The sequence below is a fragment of the Amblyraja radiata genome, chromosome 32 (genome assembly GCF_010909765.2).
Source record: "Amblyraja radiata isolate CabotCenter1 chromosome 32, sAmbRad1.1.pri, whole genome shotgun sequence".
Classification (NCBI taxonomy): Eukaryota; Metazoa; Chordata; class Chondrichthyes; order Rajiformes; family Rajidae; genus Amblyraja; species Amblyraja radiata.
Window position 1 is genome coordinate 9,921,636 of NC_045987.1, and position 17,473 is coordinate 9,939,108.

The 17,473-nt window shown below is 39.4% G+C and overlaps 1 protein-coding gene across 2 annotated transcripts in view; it reads right to left on the bottom strand.

Annotated features, from left to right (window-relative positions):
• col27a1 (collagen type XXVII alpha 1 chain) overlaps positions 1-17,473 on the bottom strand; it is a 323,681-nt gene that overhangs the window by 75,047 nt on the left and 231,161 nt on the right. For both annotated transcript variants that reach the window (XM_033048904.1, XM_033048906.1), the window contains exons 29-34: positions 13,119-13,172; positions 12,501-12,545; positions 12,333-12,377; positions 7,945-7,998; positions 6,551-6,604; positions 4,751-4,804 (exon numbers count right to left, since the gene is read on the bottom strand). In XM_033048904.1, the coding sequence (XP_032904795.1) occupies positions 4,751-4,804; positions 6,551-6,604; positions 7,945-7,998; positions 12,333-12,377; positions 12,501-12,545; positions 13,119-13,172 (306 nt within the window). The remainder of the gene's footprint in view (positions 1-4,750; positions 4,805-6,550; positions 6,605-7,944; positions 7,999-12,332; positions 12,378-12,500; positions 12,546-13,118; positions 13,173-17,473) is intronic.

The following is a 17,473-nucleotide window of genomic DNA, read 5'->3' on the forward strand; positions in this document are numbered from 1 at the left end:
CCTCCCTCTTACACAGGCTGAGAGACTCTGCCTCTGTGAGTCTCTTTCTCCCCCTCTCCCACACACAGTAAGACCGAGGTACTGTGCTCAGTCCATCTGTGTCTCCCACATACACAGTAAAATATGTCTCCAAATGAGCCAATTCAACCAAGGGAGGATATATATAGTGTGAAAAAAAAAGTTACATCATTTGTGTCACGTGTAGTTCACGATGTTCATTCAAGATTTAACGGGAATGCTCGGGAAACGGACAAGTCACTCGCACAAATAGCAGAAATGCCGAGTACCGTGGGAACTCTTTATCTACTGCCGTTATATCTTGCGAGACTCGTGCTGGACCACGACCTCTTCACTCTGGTGACATCTTGCGTCAACTCGCCCCGTGAAAAGGCCGCTTTACAGCGCCAACCTTCCTGTTCATCGTGGTGTGTGTTTGTATCACATTGACTTTCATCATGTGAATTTCACTCAGAAAGCGCTCCCCCCACTTGTCCTGTTCCCCGCCTGCAAAACTGGCTGGTGAAGGAAGCAATGTGTGTATGTGTGTGTGTGTGTGTGTGTGTGTGTGTGTGTGTGTGTATATGTGTGTGTATGTTCCACTCTGACAGTCGCCGTTCAAGTCGCCGTTTTGTTTAGCGACCTGCTACGACTTGACAGTCGCCGGCAGTCGCCTGACAAATCGCCTAAGTGGGACAGGCCCATTAGTGTAAACTTTAAGAATTTGGAAGGATAATTGGATTTTTGAGTCTCATTGGGGTCTCATTGAGCGATTGACAGGGTGAGTTATGTTCAAAATCACCTAAAGATAAAAGTAAGTAATATTTAATGATAAAAAAACAGCTGTATAGGAACAGCAGACACTGACACAGCAGCTTGTGTACACCCGTCTCGTAATTGTGGGAGTGAGTTGAGTTCATAGTCAAAGTTAGCAAGAAGTACATGTGAGAAGTATATTTCAGCTGAGGCATTGCTCCTGTTTTTAGTGCTTTTAATGTCTTTTAATTTTTAGTGTGTTTTTTATAGTCCTTCGTTGTACGGTTTTTAATGGTTTTTAATTGTTTGTAATAGCTTTTTGTTCATGATTTCTCATGTACAGCACTTTGTGGCAACTGTAGTTGTTTAAAGTGCTTTATAAATAAAGTTATTATTATTATAAAGCTCTGTAAGCTGTAGTGTATGGAGGTCCTATCATTATACAATAGCATGTAGCATTTTACTCCTCAGTGGGTTGTCATGAAATTTGCAGCGTTTGTATTAGTCATAGAGTCATTCAGCACGGAAATAGGCTCTTTGGCCCAACATATCCATGCCGACCAAGATACCCCTATCTTGACTAGTCACATTTGCCCATATTTGGCCCAAATCCCTCTATATCTTTCCTATGCATGTACCTGTCCAAACTACTTTTGAATGTTGTCATTGCATCTGCTCGATCTTCTCTGGCAGCGGGTTCCATCTGTTTACCACCTTCTGTGTGAAAGGGTTGCCTTTCAGGCTCCTATTATATCTTTCCCCTCTCATAAGCTATGCCCTCTAGTTCTTGAAAAGACTATATGCATTCATTCTATGAATTGTTAGCATTTTATTTGTATTTCATATTTTTTTTTCTTATGGGTTGTTAGATACATTGATTCTATGTAGCTCTCAGTCCAATGCCCCAGGGTTTTTCTCTAAACTATTCTCTCTCCCATGACCATCAACTCCCCGGCACTGGGTCCCTTTTCTCCCAAAATTCTGCTTCCAAATACCTACACGAGGGTTAATATATGGTGGACAGTGAAGCTATCAGCACATCATTAGGATGTGGGATGAAACCCTGTTGCACCCAGAGGAAACCCACATGATCACAAGGAGAACAAGCAAACTTCACACTGACCGCACCAGATGTCAGGTTTGTGCCTGGATTACTGGAATTGTGAGGTTGCAACACAGACTGTTGTGCAACTAATACTGTTTTCTCAGACTTAGTACATGTTTAGTTCAATAGTTCATTAGTGCTTTATTGCTACTAGTTCCTGATTGTGTTGCTTTGTGAACATAGAGTATAGGTGCAAGAGGCAACTACCTATACATCTCATATACATTGACATTAATGGCTTTCCGGTAGGCGGCGCGACTCTCGTCAGCAGCGGCCTCTGCAGTCCGTCTGCGTTTTTATTATTTTATGTCTATGTTTTTATGTAGTTTTTGTTATTTTTGTTGGGGTATGTGTGTGGGGGGGGTGGGGGTGGTGTGGGGGGGTTGGGGGTAACTTTTAAATCTCTCCCTGCACGGGAGACCCGACCTTTTCTTTGTCGGGTCTCCGTTGTCGTTGGGGCTGCAACGAGGAGTGGCCTCCAACAGGAAGACCAGGGGCTGTGGTGCCGACTACTCACCTCACCGTCGCGGAGCTGGCCGAGTCCAGAGCGGGTGGAGCTGTGGTGGACGCTGCTGCGGCCCGACCCCCGGAGATTCAGTGGCTGCAACTGCGGGTCTGGCGGGCGGCACTGGGAGCCCGCGGGTCCCTGGAGGGAGACCGCTTTTCAGGGCTCCCGCAACGGCGACTTCTCCCGCCCGAGTTGCGGGGTTGAAGAGCTCCTGGAGCGGGGCCTACATCACCGCCCCGCGCGGCTTGGAATGGCCGCGGGAGTTTGCGAGCGCGCGCCGGGGCTCTAACACCAAGACCCGGTGTGCGACCTTGCATCACCCGGCGTGGTTTAAATGGCCACGGGACAATCGCCATCGCCCGCCGGGGGCTTTGACTTTGACTCTGACATCGGGGGGGGGAGTGCAGTGGAGAGAAAAGTTTTTTTGGCCTTCCATCACAGCAATGTGATGGATGTTTATGTAAAATATGTTGTGTCTTGGGTCTATTTGTTTGTAATGTATGGCTGCAGAAACGGCATTTCGTTTGGACCTCAAGGGGTCCAAATGACAATAAATTGAATTGTATTGTATTGTATTGTACAGTAAACTACAATAACCCACCACCTTTGGGACACAGTGGCACAAGTCTAGCAGATTTTTCTGGGCTATTGAATATCAAATGTTATGGTTTTGTTTTTCTGGTTAGTGTTCATGGATGTTGTCAAATGGACTTTGAGAAAATACCTGTTAAGATTCCACACTAGAGATTATCAGCAAAACTGTAAGTACTTAGAATTGTAGGTAAATATGTGAATAGATAAGCAATTGTTGATAGAAAGCTCAGAGCAAGATTGATCAGTTCATTCTTTGTTTGCTGGGAATGTAACTAAAAGCATTTCCATAAAGTCTATACAGGACCATTAGCTTTTTTTTACCAAAGCTATTGACTAAGGTAAAGGAAGTTTGCACATGAGCACTATGTTAGGATGCACAGTAAATTATGTAGACAGGAGGATCAAATTATGAAAATACATAAATACGAGAAAATATGCGAAGTATGACAAATGGGTTCCGTGTGGAGTGATGCAAAATTGTCCACTTTAGATCAAACAAAGTCAGGCACATAGCTGTTTTCTTGTTGAGTTATGGATGTGTAAAAAGATTCGAATATCTATGTTGAAAATCTATTAATATTTTAGGCATAGGTATAAATTGTAAACAAAAGTCTTATAGTTCAATATATATAGTTATATAGTTAATACAAAAGTCTAATAGTTTATGGCCTTTATCTCGAGGCCAAATTTCAAAAGCAAGGAAAGTTTTGATTAGATCCCATCTGGAGTACTGTTTTGGGCACTGCCTCTCAAGCTTTTGAGCAAATGTTGGGCAGACTCACATGATTATAAACATAAAAGTTAAATTATGAGATCATATTGGATAAACCTAGCTAGTAGTCCCTTGAGTTTATAAATTTGAGGGTAATTTAAGTGAGATGTTGATACAAAAAGAACTATTTCCTGTATTGGAGCAGAGGGATATTTAGAATTAAATTCATAATATTTATAATCAGCAAGCATTTTAACATAACGTTTTGAATTTCATCTCCAAGAGAGTGTGGGTATTGGGTTAATGTACATTTTCAAAATAGTGACTGATGCAAAATAGAAGAAAATGTGGGTAAATGGAATTGAGGTACTGATGAATGGTAATATAATTGAACCCCCTCAAAGAAGTGAATGGCTGACTGATTCTTCAATTAAAAAACAGCGCATTTAATACATTGGAGGGCTTGATGAGTAGAAAAGAGGCGTAAATTATTTCAAAGCTCTGTTTGTGTACTTGTGTGGACTTGCATAGTTGAGCAGCCACCACAAGTAAAAGCTACGTATATTAACCTGATAATTGTAATTCAAAAAGTTCTGCTGCTGCGCATTTCACATCTGGTGAAACTTTGCCTGCAGCTAGTATTCAGGTAGTGAAAACAGAACATTTGGAGCTGGCAATTTCTTTCAGCCAGAACACCCCTCAAAATGAAAACTCATTTAAGATGGCAGATTTTAAAACAGTTATTTACAGTATATACTGGTATATTTCTCTAATTTTACTTCATAAAATACAGAATTGGACACTTTTAGAAAATCAGTTCCAATGATATTACCTGATAGAAAACAGGTGCATATTTAACTAACTGCAAAGGAAACTCAGAACACAGAGGGCTATTTTCGGCCCACTTTCCCTTTCCACTAAATAAATTTTGCAGGAAGAATAGAGCCTGCTGTAGTAATTCTGGTTTATTCTGTCTTGCTGCCCAGTTGTAATGGGTTGTAATAAGAGAGCCAGTCTTCAAAACGAAAGCCTCCATTGTCCATAGAAAGTTCAGTCAGTACCGAATAAAATGACATACCTTCTCTCCGACTTCTCCTGGGAGTCCAGGCTCACCAAAAGGACCAGGCAACCCCTAAAAAATAAAAAAATATTCAGGAAAAATTTGTAACTTCATCACATCAATATAGAGTCAGACAGCACAGAAGTAGGTCCTTCAACCCAACTCATCCATGCGAACCAAGATGCCCCATTTAAACTAGTCCCATTTATCTGCGTTGGGCCAATATCCCTCTAAATCTTTCCCATCCATGTACCTGTTGAAGTTTATTTTAAATGTTGTTTTAGTATTTGCCTCAACTATCTCCACCGGCAGCTTCTTCCATATACCCACTATATAGATGGAATCTGTGGGAATCAGAATCATTATGCTGTCCAGAAGAATTGCTGAAGGGATATAAGGTAGAGCTATTTCTGAAATTCAGGTTGAAATAGGTCAAAAATGCCTCAATACAAAGCAATTCCTCGACTATGCTTGCCATCATTAAGGTGCAGATGAGGTATTTGATAAGAGCCTTAGAGGAGAACTTCAGGGAAAGATTGATAGTGGGTATTGGAAATAAGATCTTGAGCCGAAAGGACACATTTTCAAGTACTAGTTGGGGGAGTGGAGGTGCTGGCATGGAATGGGTGTGGGTGATCAAGTGGTGGGGTTGGGAAGATGAAACATTGTGTATTCAAATTCACTGCTGGCTCAACAACTCGGGGCCTATAAACTAGCACATGATGCACAAGGGCATTCTAGCATTGTAAGTGAAGAGGTGTATCACTGACAGAAATACTTGTTTTCGCTGAGACGTTAAAACTATTTGTTGAGTGGATGAATTAGCTCCCACAACACACTTTTAAAGTAGACAGATAAGATCTTCCTTGTGTTAAAACAATATTTTTGAATGTCACCAACACTAATTATGATCATCTTCACACATCTGCTTATTGGAATTTTCACAAAATGACTGCCCTGATTCCTATGTAACAACAGAAATTATACTTCAAAAATGCTTTGTAACGCCCTGAAGTGTAAAAGGTGTCATATAAATGCAAATCACTTCTCTTTTACATTTTTCAGTTGTGGTTTCTCCAGATTGAGAAGTGAACTTGTGCTCTGGAAGGAACTACTGGAGCCCTCTCCCAAAGAAACAGATGCTTTATTTGACCGGATCTTTGTGGCACCAGCAGGAGGAGTGCTTGTCTTGGCCCCACAATTATATTCCAATCCCTGGCAGTCGCTCACAGTACGCGCTTGACTACCAACAGGATACTCGCTGGCCGGCTATTCGCAGTAGCCTGCTGACTTTTTTTTTCATACCATAACATGAGCTCACTTAAAAAGTGGCCAAAACCTAAAATTAGGCAACAGGAGCACAACCGAATGCCCCACTCTGACTCCTGAACATTTCCCTGATGTATCACACTCAGTTCTGGAACCTGGATTGAAATTCTTTATGGAGTAATAGAATTATTTTTGAACTGTCCGGTTAAGGGTCCAAAACTACAATAAAATGTATCTGTGCAGCCTTAAACTGGTTCTGATGTACTGCAATACAAAGGACAAAACGGATGAAAATGTGACAATTAAGTGAACAATCTCAGTTTTAGAAGCAAGATGATGTGGAATATGAACTTGCTCACTCCACCTGTTAATCTGGGGCTCACTATATTGCATACTATTCAGGCAATGAACAGGAAGCTTAATGATAAATTTAACTCACATCATATCTGATTTGTAATAATTTTTTTGAAGCTGAATGTAAACATTTAAAATATCATAACAATTACCTTCAACAATACAATATATAGTTTGTAAAAATGATTGGTTTACCTTTGGACCCATCTCTCCCAGCATTCCAATTACACCCTCTGGTCCAGGTGGCCCCTAAAAAATAAGTAAAAGAATTTGGATAATGTTCACATTTGAAGATTTAATCCGTTTATGAAGGGGTTATCCTAAAGTATTCTGATGATGAATGGACAGGCATTGAGCTGCCTAGTGGGCAATTCAGGCATATATCATTAAGGAACCCACAAAGTTTTAGTTAACACTTAGTAAAGTTCTTTATTTTATAATAACACAGTTTGATGTATGTTGAGAAAGAATATGCTGCACTGAATTACATCATGACTAAAGTTATTTGTCTGTCCCTACTTGTATGCACATTCCTTTTGCATTGAAATATTGAGTAAAAAATCCCGTTGTCAAGAATTGTGTGTAGTTCTGGTTGAGTATCCTGCACAGTTCTGGTCACCCCATTATAGGAAGGATGTGGAGACTTTTGGAAAGGTACAGAAGAAGTTTACCAGAATGCTGTCAACCAATATATTGTTGTGTATTTAGATTTCCAAACTAATATTTTCTATTGTCACATGCCACACTTGTGCCATACTGCACAAGATAAAGATTAAAGTTGACATATTACTTTGGACAGAGGACTGGTTAATAGACAGAACACAAAGGGTAGCCAAAGAAGGATAATTTTAAACTGGAAATTGCAACGTGAGAGGCCTTATAGATCAATGTTACAGCCTCAGCTATTTACATTTGATATTATTGAGAATCAAAGAAAAATAGTAATATATTCAAGTTTGTTGAGTAGAAAAGAAAGCTTTGAGAACACCGTGTCTGCAAAAGTATTTTGATAGGTATCTCATCCAGCAACCACAGACAATTTGCAGGCAAATAAATAAGAAGGCAAATGGATTAGTGTCCCGGATTGCAAAGAGGATGGGGTGCTGGAGCAAGAAGAAATGGTCCTATTTGTGATGTTAAATTCTATCATGATCTCTAGTTGGAGAGTCTAGGACCAGAGACCATGGCCTCAGAATAAAAGGACGTACCTTTAGAAAGGAGATTAGAAGGAATTTCACCAGTTATAGGGTAGTGAATCTGTGGAATTCATTGCCACAGATGGCTGTGGAGGCCAAGTTAATGGATATTTCTAAGGTGGAGATTGACAGATTTTTAAGGCAGAGATAGATAGATTCTTGATTAGTAAGGGTGTCAGGGGTTATGGAGCAAAGGCAGGAGAATGAGGTTGTGGAGAAAAGATAGATCAGCCAATTGAATGGCAGAATAGACTTGATTGGCCGAATGGCCTAATTCTGCTCCTAGAACATGAAAAAACGTATGTACTGAAAACTATTTATGGGTCTGTTCTCTCCTATTAATATTTTTTTCTTGAACCTATGATCCCATCAAACAATGGTAAAGATACTTACTGGTTCTCCTGGAACTCCTTTTATGCCTGGCGGACCAGATGGTCCTGATATACCCTGCAACATTAAAGTGATTACGTTCATTTTCAACAGTCTGGTAGGCAATACAATGAAATAAGAATTTTAATTACGTAAAGGTGGTGTAAATTATTAACACTGGTTTGCAGAAACTGTTCCAATTTCCTTTGCTATTTGAGGATTGGAAGTCAACAGTTACTCAATCTTTGATAAATGTACATATTATAGATATGGACTGAAGGGCCTGTTTCTGCGCTGTATTTCTGAAGTCTAAAGTAATTATATCAAGGAAGCTATAATACAGTGACCCATGCATGGATTTTATTGTCTCACTTCAATATCATCTAACTCGTTTCTAAGTTGATAAAGCCTAAAAATGGACAGATAAGATACCACATGGTGTAAAATAATAATGCCCGTGTTCTCCGTTTCTTAATTCACTTTCTCGGGTTACCAGACTGTGCAATAACCTATGTCTCTTAATTCCCTTACCATGGGTAAAAGACCATGCATTCACCTATCAATTCCCCTCATCATTATATACATCTCTATAAGATTACTTCTTATCCTCCTGAGCTCCAAGGAAAAGTCCCAGTTTGCACAATTACTCTCTATAGTTCTGGCCTGTCAGTCCTGGCAACATCCTCATAAACCTTCCCTGCACTCTTTCCAGCTTAATAACATCCTTCCTATAGAATTCAGGCATGACCTAGATGCACTAACTGCTGTTCGTGCCTGAATAGGCCAGAGGCATCGCCAGGAAAAGTTAATCCACTGAATTTCAAGATAGGACTTTCAAGATATGAATTTCAAGATATGGCTTTCAAGATATGAACCTCATCACAGCTTGGAATAGCTTGTTTTTTTGGGAGGATGGGGGGGGGGGGGGGGAAACCTCAAGCAAGCACCCCAGGTCCAGGGCAATAAGTATATCTGAGTAAGCAAGTCAGTGAAGAGGTGGTGATTTATGTAAATGCAGGGTATACCGCTTGAAGTAGTTCTGGAGCCCCACATGGACAGAGGGACCAGAGAGGTCCAGGTTGAACTAGTCCGTGCTTTTCACAGGACTTCCACATGAACTGAAATAACCCCAGCTAAGGCATAGTCAAGGCAACCACCTCATACACAAGATAAACAGGATGTTGAAACGCAAGAGACTGCAGATGCTGGAACCTTGCGCAAAACACAAAGTGCAGGAGGAACTCTGCAGCTCAGTCAGGTGAGGGAATGGACAGGCTACTTTTCTGGTCGGAAACAATCAGATATCGGGATCAGTCTCAAGGAGGTTCCAAATCGTATTTGTTACCTGTCCATTCCCCAGATTTGTCCCTCCCCAGAACAAATAGAATGTACTTGAAAGGAAATGATGGCCCTTGCTGTTTGCATGATATAACATGAAGTGTGTAAATGATCACCCATATTTGGCCAAGATGGTTAACTATGGTGAACATGTAGCAGGTGATCCGATAATGCTGCTGAATACAATTTAAATATTCTACTTAAGCTTGCATATTCATTTGTTCCTACTAACCATACATAAGAAAGCCTAGACAAGAAGGTTTGCACTGTAGTTTGGAGAACCTGGTGTTCTTGGCCAATTGACTCCCCTGGTAGCTACCTGGTATAACGTTTTTTCAAGAGACGATACCAGACGCGCTGTGGTTTACTTATCTCTTTCATCAGTAAGGAGTAACAGTTAGATGTAGCTTTGACATGAAACCAAGAAGCAAAATACATTTTATTTACTCCTGGCACATGTTCCTGAGAACTAATCGTAACTCAGACAGTTCACAGGTACAATACGTGCCCGTGACCAAGTTCCCACTTCGCCTGCAGAGGTGGGTTGGCTGATCAGAATAGTCTGGAGAACCATTTTAAATGTTGTTTATTGTTTGTTTAAATATCCTTTATTATAAATCTGATATTAAAATTGACATTATTGTAGTAATAATATAATGATATTGTTTTTAAAGATTTGACTGCAGATGAGGTTTTGAATGCTATTGATGGCTTTAAAAAGGGCACTGGATTGGATTTTGTGTATGGAGATGGGATTCACAAATGCACAGCAACGTGTTAACTCAAATGTGTCGTTCCTGGGTTTGATGTACTGGTACCAAAGAATGCCTCCCCAGCCTGTCTGAATGACTACCGTACCTCACCTCGGTAGTCATGAAATGCTTTGAGAGGCTGGTGAAGAAACACATCTGCGCCTTCCTCCCTCGCAACATGGACCCGTTACAATTCGCATACCGTCCGAACAGATCCACGGATGATGCGGTCTCGCAGGTTTTGCACACCGCTCTCTCTCATCTTGACAGCCAGAAGGGGGGCTATGTGAGGATGCTGTTCAGGGACTTCAGTTCAGCCTTCAACACGATAGTCCCCACCAGACTGGCCAAGAAGATACTGGAATTAGGGCTCAACACCCCCCTGTGTGCCTGTGCCCTGGACTTTCTCACTGCCAGGCCCCAGGTAGTCAAGATGGGAGGGAATACATCGAAGTCCCTCACCCTGAGCACAGGATCGCCCCAGGGTTGCGTCCTCAGCCCCCTATTGTACTCCATGTACACACATGACTGTGTGGCTAGGTTCAGCTCCAACTCAATAATCAAGTTTGCTGATGACACTGTGGTGGTGGGCCTGATCTCAGACAACGATGAGAAAGCCTACCGGGAGGAGGTGGCTGATCTGGCACTCTGGTGTCAGGACATCAGTCTCCTCTTGGACATCAAAAAAACTAAGGGGCTGATCGTGGACTTTAGGAGGGCACATCATCCGAGGACGTACACACCATTGATGATAAATGGGGATACTGTGGATAGGGTGAGCTGTTGTAAATATCTGGGAGTCCACATCTCTGAGGATATGACATGGACATCACACGCCGCAGCACTCGTGAGTAAGGCAAGGCAGCGCCTTTACCACCTCAGGCAATTGAGGAAATTCAGAGTGTCTCCGAGGATCCTCCAGTGCTTCTACTCAGCGGCTGTGGAAAGCATCTTGTCCAGAAATATTACAATCTGGTTTGGGAATTGCTCTGCCCAGGACAAGAAGGCTCTGCAGAGAGTAGTGCGTTCGGCCGAACGCACTATGGGAACTACACTCGCCCCCCCTGCAGTAACTATACATCAGGAGGTGCAACTCCAGAGCCAATAAGATCATGGGACACCCCTTCCACCCCAGCAACGGACTGTTCCAGCTGCTACGTTCAGGCAAACGCCACAGTTGCCATGCTGTGAGAACGGAGAGGTTGAGAAGGAGTTTCTTCCCAGAGGCCATTAGGACTGTAATCTCACCAGGGACTAACTTTACTGTACCACTCTACTGCTTTTTTTTTAAAATTGCTGTTTTTTTCCCTTTTTCCTTCCGCCCACAATATGTAAAATAATATGTGATTCTGTTCCATTCTGTTTGTAGTTTGTTTGGTTGATTGTTTGTTTGTCTTTTTGCACAAAGTCCGCGAGCATTGCCACTTTTCATTTCACTGCACATCTCGTATGTGTATGTGACGAATAAACTTGACTTGACTTGATGTGGCAAAGTTAAGGCTTGTGTCAAGAACAGCTGCTTGTAGCCCCGTAGCAACTGGAAAATCCATCTTCGTGGCTCGGTTGTATATACAGGCTTTACATAAGTCAAGCATTTTGAAAACTGGGAACAACCTGAATCATCAATGAACGATATTTTGTAATGTAGATATTGTAGGAAAATACTGCAGTCAATTGGCAAATTATGTGGTCCCATAAACAGTAATAAGTTAATGGCCATGTAATATGTTTTAATTAGAATATTTGTAGTATATATATTAGCCAGGCCACTGTCGAGACTCTATGTTCTTTGTTAAAGTTGTATTTAGGAGTGCTAATCTTTATACTCCCCGAGCGGACTGAGTGCGTTTTGGACTGTTTGACATGTTTCTTATTCAAGACACATGCATTGTACAATTGAATTGAATTTGGGTGGAAACAACCACCAACGAGGGTCACAAATTGCTGGAGTAACTGAGCAGTTAGCATCTCGTTTCATTTTTTGTAAACCAATGCAGTAAGCATCTGCAGTTCCTTGTGTCTACCAACAAGTGTCATCCCCCATACACCTCCTCCACCAGTGTTTTCCAGGTTCATTCTGATAAATGAAAAATTCAACTTCATAATATTCTAAAATAACAATTCCATATTTTATCAAATATGTCTCAGTCATGTAATTGTACTGTTAATTGTTCAGCATGCTCCTTCTTAGTTAAAGGTTAAGAACTTTGCGAACATTACGAGGTGTTTTCTCAGGACCATTAAATCTCAAGTTAAATGTTTTTATATTAACATAATTTTTGTTGGTTCGTAAATTGTTATTTAAAAACTTCAAATACATACTATAAATCCGGGTGGTCCTGGTTTTCCTGATTCTCCACTTTTCCCCTGCAAATCAAACATGGATTTCAACCAATCTATACGTTAGAGTGTTTGGCAGATATATAATTACATACTGTGGATAAATTAAAGAGACTCAAAATATTGTGTTCCTTCTTTGGCTTCACATACCTTCTGTCCATCTGGTCCCGTACGCCCAGGGTCCCCTACAGATCCCTGTCATCGTTAAGAAACAAAATTAATAAAATTAACCTTATTAACCAAGGCAACCATGTTTTAAAGATATTCCTAATTTCAACAGCACAGCAAATTATAGAGTAGAAGGCTTGTTTATCCACGAACACCTTGAAGGCAACTGTTATGCTGAATGGTAAATCCCTTCATTAAGTTAACTTTCATGAGAGGTATTACTAATATTTATTTGTGAACACACTGCTGGCTATAATTTACTTGTGGTATGCTCCCAAATACATCTAACATCTTTTGCAAAAAGAAACTCTTGTTTCATGGCTACGGCATAATATCATTGATCATTAATAGCCTGTTCCTTTCACATGATGAGCATCACTGGAGAGGTTAAACTAAAGTAACAGATACTGAAAGGAATCTTAAAATCATTTTTGAAACCAATGAGTAAACAGTAAAATGAAGTTGAAAGATATTCTAAATTTTATTAACTCTACTTTGAAGATAAAATATTGAATGAATATTTGTAAATTAAATGCTAAATGAAAGATTATTAAGTGCAGACTGGGCCGCCCCTGACAATCTAATCTTGTCATTACATACCTTGACACCTGATGACCCTGGCTCCCCTGTAGGACCATCAGAACCTCTTGCACCCTGAAAGACAGAGAGGATGATTTGAACAGCAGGTGTCTCTCTTGCACTTCTCCCAACTTTAGCCCCTGCACAGAATCAATTTTGTGCTTAGATTCTTACTCTGTTTCTTCCCATATTCCTTTCCCATTCCCGATTTGTAGAACATCCAGGATGATCTACTGGTTTTGTTTTTGCTGCTTAGTTCTCTTTTTCCTCCCACTCTTTTGCCAATTTAGTTTATTGTTTGACAGAATGTTATCTGTAATCCGAATAGCATTTCATTCTGTGACCTGATTAAACAGTTAAATCCTTTGAAGGGATCAGTGAAAATTTGCACCAACATAAGCACATTGCCAAACAAGAAATCCTCTGTCTGACAATAATATGAATGAAGACTGTTGTAGGTTCAGTTTTATACAACCATCACACTAATGGACTGTATTTTACAATTTTAATTTTATAAGTCAGCAGACAAACGGAAAATATATATTTTATATTCAGAGCACAAGGAATTTAAATCACTGCAAATACTTTCTGTAGGCTGCAAATTATCTTCAGTTCCTGTGTCTCTGGGTTTTGCAGCATGTGTTTTGTATTTTTTTATTTAGATGATGACTTACATAATTTTATGAAACCATATCTCCTGGACATTTTACATATTCTACAAATAATATATTCTACTTTTTAAAGGTTCTCAGGTTTTTTTAAAGAAACAATTCAGAACAAAGATATAAAATGACTTTTAAAAGACATTTGGACACATGTATGGAGAGCAAGGGTTCAGAGGGACATGGATCAAATCCAGACAAATGGGATTCGCCCAACATGCCAATTTGTTTAGCAGGGACAAGACGAGCCAAGGGCCTGTTTCCTGCCTTATACACTTCAATGACTCTAAAACCTTAAACTTATCATTTGACAAAATGGTTAACAAATAATACGAACTCCTGTCTTTTCCTATATTTAATGGTCCAGAAACTCGACATTAGAAACATACAGCAATCCATTTTTTTTTTTACAAATTACAAAAATGCAATCAATATCACACTAACATTAAATATACTGAAAGGATTTTCAGTACCAAAGTGTATTGGTGCAATGAAGTGAACATTAGAAATGTCCCAAGCTACAATGGGGCAGCACAGTGAAGCAGCGATAGAGTTGCTGCCTTACAGCACTAGAGATCTAGGTTAGATCCTGACTATGAGTACTGTCTGTATGGAGTTTATATGTTCTCGCTGTGACCACGTGGGTTTTCTCCGGGTGCTCTGGCTTCCTCCCACATTTCAAAGATATACAGTTTGCAGGTTAATTGGTGTTTGTAAATTGCCCCTAGTGTGCAGGATAGAGTGCTTTAGAAATATGACAAATTAATGTGACATAGGAATTCAATTTATGAAGTAGTCTGAACTGGACGCAGTCTTTCTGAGTAAGAGGTTAAAAATGCATTGTAACTTTAAATAGGTAAACTAAATAATAAGTATCTAGAGTCTAACTTAACCTCCAAAGTATGAAAGCATTAGATAAAACCATATTGGCATACTGTAAATCACTAACTGTATAGAACATATGTCAATTTGATTATGTACAAACAAATCAAACTTACTGTTATCTGAGATCATGCATGTGATTTATTTTGCGTTATTTTGAATAGAATAAAAAATAAAGTTGTAGCACTTGCACTCATTTCCGAATCTGGGGAAATTTTAAATGTAGAAATTTACCAGAATGAATCTGAGCAGAATTGTCACATATCCTAACATACACTTCTTGAAAATATACACCACAGGTCTACTGCATCAACAGAAAGAAACAAATGTAGAAGCGTGAATACACAGTGAACGGAGCTGAAAATTTAAGGGATACTTTTGGGCTTACAAATTGGGTCATAAATAACTCTACCAGGTTTGTAAATAGAAGAATTTATACAGATGTGACCTTTGAAAGACAAACTACCTGTTCTAGAGAAATCTCTTCTTTTGCCGTGCCTTGAACTTGTAACAAACATCTTTAACATAACTGAAGGCTTTTTTTTGTAGTTTTTAGTGCGCGCGAATGTTAGCTCTTCTTTTGGTAGCGAAAAGAGGTAATAAGCAAAGTACAATTTCACACACTTGATCCTCAATTATATCACAATGAATAGTGATAGCAGAAATACATCTTGACATCAAAAGCAAACAATGTGAAGGCTTAAATTGTTTGGGTTTGTATTATTATATTTAAGCTCAATTGTTCTTTATCTGGAATTCTGGAATCATACAGACAAGCTCAAAGGAAAGGAAGTTGCCAGATTTATGGAGGAAAATATGCAGGGAGAAGAAACTATCTGTATTTTTTTGGCAGAGGTGATTGAAAAAGACTGCCAGAATTACGGAGACAAATGAAGGGGGGTGAATGGGACCTATCAGGCTGATGGAACAAGGCCTCAGTTTAGCTCCTCTTTTTTTTAAACATATATGCAGTGACAGCATGTTGGAACTAAAGTAATGAAAGGAAAAGCGCAGAATTGTAAGTGATATTGCTCAATTATGAGAAAATGAATTTGTGAAGCACCAAATTTGAGAATTCATTTGTGCACTGATTTATTTTGACTACTGGAATTGCCCCCTCAAGCAATACAGATACATTTATGTTTCATCATTTGCACATGTTATTATTTTTGATGCGAGGAGAAATTGGAAGTTGTCATTTTACATTGTCTTCATTATTGGAGTGTTTATAAAGACAATTGGGGCAACTCATTTACTGTCCTCTAGATGGTAATCTTATATGTAGGTATGTTGCAAAGCCTACCTGAAGCGTCGTTGAAGATCTGCTGCTGAGGGTGTGCGCGATTTTGGCGCCGTTTAGAGGGGGCGGGTTTAAAACGCGATTTTCTCTAAGCTGTTCCAATCGAAAATGTTCAGCCTAGTTAATTATTAACGAAAAATCGCTGGAAGACCCCGTCGCAAAAGCTATTATTAGGTTTAAAGGCCTTGAATAATAGTTATAGTAGTTTAAAAATCAATCTCTAAACCCGCGACCGCCAGCAACCGCAGGGTCTCATAAAGCAAATAGCAGAAGTTAGGTTGTATATTTTTACATTAAAAAGGGCTTCTAAAGATCCCTTTATACTAAGTTTAATATTGCGAGTAGCTCAATTTGGGCCCATTATATCGCGCAGTATTTTTCTTGGCATTTGGGGCACAAATCTACCGCAATGTGAACGTTCTAAACCAGCGCGTTCCACAGGGACCCACTGGAAAGCTGATTTAAATGGGCATTTATTTACAGCAATTAAACACTAAATTCCTTCCATTTGGCCTATAAATTAATGTAAATGAGATTTAAAAATCATGTTTTATTGTGAATTATTTGTGAATATTATTTGGACATTTAGGCTATTTAAAAATGTTAATCATTTATTAAGAAATGGATAGATGTTTAGATCTAGTAATTGAAGTCTGAAATTAGCTACAATTAGGTAACTAACTAATTATATGCTTTAATTTCAGGTCATCCAAGTAAGATTATTTTATATTTGTTTCAGAATGCTTCAATCTATGATAACTGAAAATTTCATTCAGTTCTCTTAATTTTTAAGAAAGTTATGGGCTTTTGACTGTTCACGATCACAGCTTTTTTGTTATGTCCATAGAAAATCAATAGGGAACAAGATGCTCATTTCCCAGTATGAAAATGGCCATAACCTTTTAAATACTTGAGATATGAAAGTGAATTAGGTGTCAAATTAAACTTATTTTTATGCTTTATCTGATGGGATAAATTACAGACTTGATTTTTAAAATCTCAAAATTTTGTAACATTGCTATTATATGGGCCTGATGATTTCCTGTAGATCTGACTGACATTGGTAGTACTTGTAAAGCCAATCAACAAGAAAGGAAAATAAATGAATAAGTGACAAAGACTAGAGGTGAAAATGCGACAAAATGATGTCAGATCAGGAGAGAATAGGAGGGAAATACAAAACCAAAAGGAGGGATATAGGTGGAAGAAAATGGGAAGACAGGTTTTGGATAGTGGAAGTAATGGGTACACACCGGGGTTGCAGGTGTACAATAATTAAAAAGAGAGAGTGGGGAGTGGGGTAGTGTTACTTAAAAATGGAGAATTCAATGTAATTCAGCTTTCAAGCATTCTTACTAAGGTTGAAACTGCTTCGTATTCTAACTTCATTATCCGTTGTGGCTCCATATTATTTAAAACTCGTGGTTGTGAAAATACGAGACTTAAAGCTATTCTTTGAGCTTGCTCTTGCAACCTTTTGCCCGAATTATTTCCAAGCTTCTTCCACTTTTCTGATTAAAGAAGTGGTTACT